This window comes from Cucumis sativus, chromosome 2, assembly GCF_000004075.3.
Source record: "Cucumis sativus cultivar 9930 chromosome 2, Cucumber_9930_V3, whole genome shotgun sequence".
Taxonomy (NCBI): Eukaryota; Viridiplantae; Streptophyta; class Magnoliopsida; order Cucurbitales; family Cucurbitaceae; genus Cucumis; species Cucumis sativus.
Genome location: NC_026656.2, coordinates 7972353 through 7982297, shown reverse-complemented (window position 1 = coordinate 7982297; position 9945 = coordinate 7972353). Strand labels below are relative to the sequence as shown.

The 9945-nt window shown below is 30.2% G+C and overlaps 1 protein-coding gene across 2 annotated transcripts; it reads right to left on the bottom strand.

The window, feature by feature from the left end:
- Window positions 1–2246: 2246 nt before the first annotated feature.
- LOC101204841 (origin of replication complex subunit 6) lies at window positions 2247–4703 on the bottom strand. Of its 2 annotated transcripts, none has more exons than XM_031880604.1 (10): window positions 4445–4703; window positions 4314–4360; window positions 4119–4223; window positions 3952–4032; window positions 3623–3734; window positions 3473–3535; window positions 3310–3397; window positions 3149–3219; window positions 2803–2913; window positions 2247–2717 (listed from the first exon to the last, which is right to left on the bottom strand). In XM_031880604.1, the coding sequence occupies exons 1-9, from the start codon at window positions 4562–4564 to the stop codon at window positions 2815–2817; spliced, it is 786 nt and encodes a 261-aa protein (XP_031736464.1). In that variant the 5' UTR covers window positions 4565–4703; the 3' UTR covers window positions 2247–2717; window positions 2803–2814. The 2 variants fall into 2 exon arrangements, with proteins under 2 accessions (XP_031736464.1, XP_004138922.1); XM_004138874.3 differs by having other exon boundaries at window positions 2803–2899; window positions 4445–4689.
- Between the last annotated feature and the right edge of the window lie 5242 nt (window positions 4704–9945).

Below are 9945 nucleotides of genomic sequence, written 5' to 3'. Positions count from 1 at the left end.
CATTTATTATTGATATTGAAACTAACATGTGTAAACTATTAATGATGTAATATTTACCTTTTATTTAATTTATTTGATTGTATTTATTACAAATCTTAATTAATTATGGTATATAGACATACAGTTAGGGTCATTGTTAATTGAATTTAATTAACAAATATATCTTCAATCTCTCCACACTCAACTTCTTTACACCGTCCATTTCTTGTTGTTTCATCTGTCAGTAAAATCTATTTTCTTTTATTATTAATTTCTTTCATATTTTACGATGAGTTTATAATTTTCTCATGTTATATATTCTACCCAATTTTCATTCATATATATATATATATATATATATATATGATGTTTTGAAATTATTATTATTTTGAACTTTTAGATTTTTCAATTAATGTTCTTTTACCTATTTCAATAATAATTTTCATTAATTTTGAAAGGAATATATTTTCAAGATTATATTTCATCCATTATCAATGTTATTCATATATTTAAAGATCATTTCATAATTTCATAAATCAAATAAGTATACAGATATAACAATTTTACCATACATCATCTTATATATTAAAAAATATATGAGATATATATGTTCATTAATCACTATGTTTATCAACACAAAAAATAAATCATTGTATATTTAAAAAAATAAAAACTATAAAATTTGTAGAATAAAAAAATAAAAATGAAAAAAAGTTCATCCATTTGTATAAAAGTCAAGCAACATAAAAACATAGAATGAAAAAAAAAATTAATCATGTAAAAAAACCAGGTAATAATGACAATAAAATCGAAAATGAATGGAATTATATATAAAAAAAATTACACCAAATAATTATAATTAAAAAATTAAATATGTGTGATTAGATAAATTGAATCTCATACTCCTAGAAAATAAATATTTATTATCTCACGTTAATACTCCAAACTAAAATGAATAATAAATATCAAAGCCAAATTTAAAATTAACTCAATGAAAAAACTATTTTAAACTATTTTCATTTTTTACGTGTCATTGGGAATTTCTTTCATTCTTTTAAATAATATTAATTATAAAAGAAAGATTTAGACAGAATATTTAAATTGACTATAGAATTTTACAAACGTTCAAAATTAAAATTTATTTTTTATTAGGATTTCCTTTTTTTCTACAATTATAACTCTATTATTATTATTAATTATATATGATTATCAAAATTAAGTTTAGATTATTACATTATTTACATTTTGCCATTATATGCAAAATTATATAACTTCCTTATTTATGCATTTAATTAATTTCTAACTTTATTACCATAATAAACTATAAATAGTTAAATATAAAACAAAACCTTTTCTAATATGAAATAATTAATAATTAAGTATAACGGTATATCATATTCTCTACACTACGTTAATAATCTTAGTGCTTCCATTCGTCACCGGCAACGTCTTCATCCTTCAATTTATTATGTCTTTTCTTCTGACAACGACTTCATCCTTCAATTTTTTCAATCTTTTCTTCCAACAACAACTTGATATATTCCTATTACGTTCTTCCTATTTTATTTAATTTTATATGTTTCAGTTCATTTTCATATCATGTTCGATATACCACTCCATACACGGATTATATATTCGTTCTGTATATTTTTTTTTATACATATACTATTGAATAATACATTTATGTTTTGTGTTCCATTTCATATATACTACATATATTCATTATAATAATTATAATAATTGATGGTATAAAATTGAAGGTGAATATGCCTATTATAAAAAATGATAATTTTAAACTTGTGTAAAGATTAATTAGAATTATTTTTCACACATGGTCATCTCTTAATATCCACACTAGATTTTCCCTTTTCTTTTCTTTTTCCTTCTTAAGTTTCCTCTCTCTGTTTCTTCTGCTGGTCAGTCTTTATTTTCCCCTATCTCATTCGTCATCGGCTATCAGAAGTTGAAAAGGTATAGTCGTTGGCCATCAAACATATGCAGTGTACGAGAGAGTGAAGAGTAAGGAGCAAAGAGAGAAGACCAAAAATAATTGAGTAGATCGAGAGAGAGAAATATGAGTGACGAGCAAGTGCATGAGAGGAAGTAGCAAGAGACCAAGTTGTATTCATAAAGCTCTCTTTCGGTAATTTCACTCAAATATGACAAAAGAAAAGGTCAAAGAAACTTCAATTTTAAAAAAATAGGACAAATTTCAATTTCTTCAATTTCGAGTCATCCATCCGATCCAATGGGTTATTTTCTTGTAGTTAGGCTGTAGGAATTATTCCTTTTTCATTTCTCTGTTAAGCATTTCAATAATTCCCTCATTTTCATCCAAAATTAAAATAACCGTCTACATATTAATATACTATACGACAGAGGCTTGGACATCAATATTAGAAAATGAATCAACGTCTTTAGTAACTGTTTCAAAAATGAATAGAATTACTAATTACAGTTGCTATAACCTGGTTGGGAAGTATAAACAATTTATTTATTTGTATAAAATAAACATTGTGAACGTTATCCTCCTGATGCAGAAGCTCAATGCTCAACCCTGGGTAAGCAAATCAATCAATCTGATCGAAAGAAAAAGAAGTTCAACCATCCATTTCTCTCTTAGAGAAAATCCTCAGTACTGTGGCACACAAATATTTGATCATCTCCCTATTTATCATCTGTTTCTTTAATTTCCTTAAAAAAGTGGATGGAAGTTTGCCTTGTTCGCTTGCCAAGAACTGGAGAAAGAGTATCATAATAGTTAGATGTCATGTGACGAACTACTTGAAATTTGAATAGAAAATGAAATAGTTTTTAAAAGACCTTTTGTCTTGGTCAAGTTATTGGAAGCAATGACAGAGGATTTCCACTGATTATAGGTCTGTTCAGCCGTTGGCTTGCATCGTTTTGATCTTGGAAACTAGAAATTGAACGCTACATTAATAGCCAATAAATGATGCAAGCCTATTAAGCACGAATGGAACAAGAAAAGAAACCGAGACACAACTTCAACACGTTGAGACAAACAACAGTTTAAGACTTGAATCATGATAATGAAAACAAAACAAATATTGGAGAGGCAAAAATGCTAAGCATGGCATCTTTGAACATGAACAATTAGTTGAATTCTTCATGAAATTCAAGTAATGGGGTTGCAACTACTTGATACCTCTTCGCAATCATCGGATAAATAGCCGCCATCCTCACATTTCCTTTTCTCTGGCAATGCATCTAGCAGGTCTGTTGCAATTCAATCATTAAGAGAAAAACCCATAACCAAAGCCAAGTAAGTGAGAAAGCGGGGAAAATGAAAGCATTAAAGACACATACCTCTGTTCCCTTTGGCATCCCTGGGATCTTTCTTTTCACTACAAATCCCAAACACATCATAGCACAAGTCCTTCATAGAAGTAGCAACCTGAAATGACAATAATTGGTTAATAATTGTCTCAATTACCATACACAAATTAACAAAAAGTACCAAGGTTCTTACACATGAAAATTCAGATTCAGATGTTCCACTGAGTTCAATGAGCTTAACTTTGTCAACCTTTAGCTGTTATAAAAGAAGCATTTCAATGAGTTAAAGTATATATATCCCAAACTGAAAAAAAAAAAAAGTTTGACGTAAATCATGAGTTACCTTGTTCTTTTTTGCACACAAGTAAAAAGCTACAGCTGTAAATACTGGTCGAGAGAAGTCAGCATTAGCACGTCGAGAAGCTGGAAGTGATGCGACAAAGCGATCCTTGTATCTAAACCAAATAAAAAGGAATATCATGTTTTGGGTCGATCAATTTTTAATAGGCAATTTAGATTACAGATTAGTATAATAGATGAAAGGCAAAATAAATTGGTAAACATGTGAGCAAGAATACTGTTTTTTCTTTACTTCATAACTCCAACAACAATAAGATTTGAGAAGAATTGTGAAGAAACTGAAATGAACATTTTGAAATAAACAAATCTTACAGAGATAAGCCCTTGTGGACTGAAGCAACAAGCCTAACACACCCAAACTGCACTGCCAATTCTCTGATATCGAGCCTACTTCTGCAACATCAGAGGAGTTCAATAAAGATAAACCAAATATAAACAAAGAGTCCCAAAAACAGAAACGTAGAGAAGGAAAAACCCACTTGAAACCAAGACCATTCTGCAACAAATTGAAAGCTCTGGTGTACGCTTTTTCCGACATCCCAGTTAACTTGATTGCACTGGATCTATCAAACAAAAACCCTAATCTGCAGCAACATGCCGCTATTCTCATCAAAATCCAATTACAAAATGTGAACTAGAATGAAACAAAGTAATCACTCATTTAAAGCCCCTACCTGGTAGCGGCAATTTCCAAACAGATGATGGCCTTGCAAACCTCACCCTGAAAAACAAAAACCAAGAACGAAGATGAAATTAAATGCAAAGTTGAAGAAGCGATGAAATGAGAATTGAAAGAGATGCTTACAACGCCAATGAGAGAAGAATTGAAATGGAGATCGGAGAGACGACGAAACTCCCCAGCTTTTCGGATGAGGGATTCGGAATCGGCAAGATCGAGCTTCCTGGCAAGGTTGCGGAAATCCATTAGGGAGAAAATTAGAGGAGGGATTGGTTGAGGGTGAAGTGGAATTGGAATGGAAAGAAGGGAGGAAGATTGAAGATAAACGAAAGAAAATGGCGGGACGATTGAAGTTTTCGCGCGCAGTGGCTGAGCACGATTTGGGCCAACGCTTTTGGCGCCAACTCAAAATTTTCTTTTTTTCTGATTTCGCGGGGGCGGGGGTTCAGTTTCATTATATGCTTTCTGTTTTCTTTTTCTTCTTTTTATTAATAACAAAAAAATTATGACTAGAAAATAGTAGAAAGTAAAAATATAGTAAATTTTGAAATAATATTCATTGTAGTTGATTTATAAAAAGAAAAAAAAGGTATGTCAAAAAATATAACGTTATTTTCACACAGTACAGTAATTTCGAAAATGGAAAAAATTCACAAGCTCACGATGAAAAATACAAAAAAAATGTTCGTTATTGATTCGTATCGATCTTTTTATTTAATCGTTTAGATTTAAAACAATTTTTTTCAAGATTCTTTCCTAGACAATCGTTTACCTTTAATGTTTAGACTTAGGTAGTCAAATCTAAACTATTTTTTTAATATTTTTTAATACATGATTGTTTATATTTGGTACATAATTGATCGTTTTAATATGAGAGATTTTTTTCCATATTTTTTTTGTAAACGATTGTCTACTAAATCTAATCCTTCCAAATCTAAACATTGTTTACATTTAGTAAACGATCGTTTACATTTAGAACACAATTGTTTAGATTTAATCGTTTACATTTGACTACCCAAGTCTAAACAATTTTTTAAAAGGATATTTATAAGGAATAATATGTAATCTTACGGGTAAAATTTGTAACACCCTAACATTTAAGGTTTAAGGTAATTTCTTATTGAATTGTTTTCAAATGAATTGTTTTTTTTTCCTTGTTCGTTAAATTTGAATGGGAAGTTTAATATGATTTGGTGGAATTTGATTAATTAAATATATGTATATAAGTATGCATATGTAATTAAAGAAATTTGAAATTTGGTGAAAAATGTTATTTAATTATATATTTGTATATATAATTATTAATAGAAAAGGGTAATTAACAAGGAGAGAGTGTGTTTGCATGTGTTGATTGGTTAAGGAAATGATAAATTATTTAGGAAAGAGATTGATATTTGAAATATAGATATTTACTTATATATATAAGGAATAACATGATCAATATATAATAATAAGGGGTTTTGTAAAACATATAACAAATTGGCAAAATATTTACATTGTATAGAACAATTTAAAAAATGGAAAAAATCTACATGCCCACAATGAAAATACCAAAAAAAATCATAGTCAACACGCAATTAATTGGTCACTCACACATGTAATATATTGGACCAAGATCATTTAGATTTGGCTACATGATCATTTGGATTTAACTATCCAACTCTAAACGATTTTTTTCTCAATATTATTTGGTGCATGATCGTTTAGATTTGACTATTATTTGGTACACGATCATTTAGATTTGGGTTTGTGTACTGGTTGATATTAGACTCGGTGTGTAGTGTTGTGCATGTTTATATCTAATTTTAAGCGATGAGACACATGGTCATTGCATGTGAGATGCTTTTTATGTCTCTAGTCCTCACATAATTAAAAAATCCTAGTTGAGTACAAATTTTCCTATTGCTTACTAAAGTATAAGTGAAACAATAAGTTTCCTGGGTAATACATTCTCGATCAGAGTGAATTAATATAAAAGCTTAGTACTAGAGCTTATTATTCATTCAGGCAGTATACAATCACTATCTATACAACATAAAGTAAAGGTGTGTGACTAAGCTACACTAATATCTACTCTAGAGACTCTGTAAAAGAGGATACAAATGGTGACGAGATGAAACTGTGAACTAACTTGCATTAAGAAATAGTGAAGGAAGGTCTTCGTGTGATTAAGCGATTAAGTCATGCGACAGCTTTGATGCGATAGAGCTCAATTAACTAACTTATGATTAAGGCGAGTACCATTAAGTGCCTTAACCGTCACACTTGCTCGCCTCTCGGGATGCAAATGATAAAGCTTGGTTAAACGAGATCTATCTAGAATGGTTCAATTACAAGACTTATAATACTTCTCTTTTAAGGGTGACAGCCTCTCGGCACCAATTACCCACACTTGTTCTCCTTTCGAGATACAAATGATGAAAGTCATCTCACTAAGGTAAAGTTTCTCTTCAAACTTCTCCTTGCGCCCGTCAGCCATATCCTTGCTACTTTTCCTCTCGAGTAGTTTACGATATACACTGTCCAAGTGATGAAAATAGCTTAGTTAACACGATAAGAATTATAAGCTAAGCTTCTTATTAAGAATATACATAGATTCTAAACTACAAATAACACAATGACAGATGAACAGTAAATGAGTGATGGATTGAAAAGGCATAAATATATATTGTATTAAAGAATATAGGCCTTAGGCGTATAATATGAGAAAATACAATGTAAAGATATTAAAAAATGGAAAGAATAGAAATGACACTACAAGTTAGGGAAGATTGGATCTTCTTCACTTAGACCATAGTTAAACTAATTTGAGAGCTACCAAGCTATGTTCAACTAAACCTTAATTTTGATTTAATTAGCTATAAAATCATCTTAATTTCTAATTAAATCATATATAATTAAAGTATTTTGATTCCAATTTTGCTCCATGTGTCTACTTTCTTTTTCCATAAAAATGGATGCAAAATTCATCTCTTTTTTTTATTTTATGTGATAGCCTCACGACATTGTTGCTCGGATACAAATCCATAGCTTTGATGTTGGTCATATCTTTTGATCTAGGTGACAAATTTAGGCATATGACCACTTGTTTTCTTTGATTTTCCATCATCTACATGTTTACAACATTAGTTTTAGGCTTTATTTTATCTTTTCTCTCTAATCAACAAAAAATGATGTGGATTTCTATCTTTTCCAACATTATGGCAAGGTAAGATTTTTGTTCTCTCTAGTTTTGAGGATTTTGGAGGAATCCATTATATTTATAGGCGTCTGGAAAATAACAAAAAAAATTATGATAATAGGGCTCAAGTCACTACATTTTCTAAATTGTAAAAATAGCAAATTTAAAAGCGGATAACCTTCCAATAGTCGTATGATATATTTAGTTACTCATCATATTTATCATATTTGCAATATATAAAAAAGAGATGCTATGAGTTGCTTTTTTTAAAAAGTTTTTTGCCATCTGATGCAATTTCCTTTATACTTATGAGAATATTTTGATAGTATGATTCATATTTCATTGTCTGTGTGTTTTACTCTTGATTTATTGATTCTTATGAATTACATTTTCTTGTTATTGATTGACAACCAATGCTCGTACAATTTCTTGCTTTATATTAACATATAATATGTGACAATAACTATATGTTAGTCTCCAAGAAGTCATAGGTCAGATAAGCTTGTGATTTATGATCGACAACAAAGAGCATTGTTTTATTGACCAAGGGAAAACCATATTAAATTTGTAACTGACATTTTTTATCCTATTTGAAATTTATCCTAGTGTAATCCCTACAGTCTAATGCGGTTAGTTAACTTGATTAATTAAGATGCTTCTCATCTAATTAAATTGTCTAATTTGATATTTAGGACCATTGGTTAGCATTTCTAATCAATTGGGCTAGTCAGAGGTAAGAAGTTAAAAGTCAAGCTTTAATAATTTGGTGATCAAAATTACATTTGGTGATTCCATTCCTTTAAGCTTTAAAATTTTGTTTGATTGGACATCCATATTTATTTTTCTTGCATTTGTCACCTGAATCTCAAAATTGCACCAATCCTCTCCACTCCCCCAATTTATCACTTTAACTAGATAATTAACTTTGAGAAACTAACACTACCATAATTTATGGATCTCCCAACGTCGATTTAGACCGTCAAAAGAAAAGACATCGGAAGAGATGATATCTCCTGATGCAATAACTAAATCATTGGAAGCATCATTGGTGGTGTTGGAAAATGGTAGGGATTTCCCACACACATTTTGATGCGTTAGGAAATGGTGGGGAACTCTCGATGCACTGTTGGTTGCGTCAGGAGTTCTCCATCATATTTCTCGACGCATTAAAATGTTCATAAGGAGCTATGCTGTAAAATTTTTCTCTCCATTTGTGACCATTCATAGATCTACGAAGGGGAAACGGGAAGAAGAAAGGGTTGCAAAAAAGGTAATGCACAGGGGGAAACGGTTTGACGCCACCACTCGTTCCACATATACTTTCTTCTTCACTAAGTTTCTACATTCTCAGGCGCTTCTCTCGTTGATGTTAAAAGGTTAGCAAATTTGTTTCATCATTCTCGTTTTAGGTTTTCAATTGTTCTTCTATGAATGCAGAATTTTAAGGGTTTGACAAAGTATGATTTGTTTTCATTAGATTAAACTAAGGTCGAAACAGCGGAAGAACAACATTGATAATTTTTTTTCGTAGAATTTTCGTAGATTATTTGTTCTTGGATGGTGAGCAAGAACGGTTTGAATGGTAAGCTTTACTTTCCTTCATCTATTGTTTTGTATTCTGACTTTGGAGTTAATGATTCGATGCTCATGAATCCAAATATTGAAATTAAGATGAATAATGACAATCATTTTTGCCTCTTGTTTCCACTGTCGATTCAACTTGCAATATTTGAGATTTTTTTTATGTGAGTGTTATTTGTGCTTCAAGTCGATGATGATGAGGTTGAACTGTGGGTCGTGAAGGCCATTGTGTCCAAATTGGGTGTTATAATTTGTGCTTCAGATCCATGACATTTTATATATCATAGAACATCCATGGCATATCTATATGTTCTTATTTGGATGAAAAAATTGAAAATCTACATAATTATTCTTGAAACCTAAGAAGTCTTTGGATGCATAATACCTTCCATTTAATAATGGAAGGTATCTTTTATAGAAAAAATAGAGGATCTCCCAACGCACAATATGAAGCGTCGGGAGATGTCTAAGATCTGATCCCGATGCTTCATGTTGTGCTCGAGAGATCCTCTCCTACTTCATTTTGCTCAACTTCGATCCTGATACACATTTATACATTGAGAGATCCTTTTCTTGTAGTGTGATTTTTATGCTTTCTTGCAAATGCACCTAGTCTTATCACTTTGTACTACTCAGTATTGATTGATATAGTATATTTCATTTTATTGGTATAATATACATTTCATTTGATTGGTCATTTAATAATAACAATAAAAGGCCACATCATTAATTAAATTAAATGTAGCAGTTGCAAACAGTCACATCATATATACATTTCGAATTACAATAAACATTTTAATTTTCAAAATTTCAAGTGGATATTCTCGCAATTAGCAAATTATTATTTGTAGTTAGATATTGATCA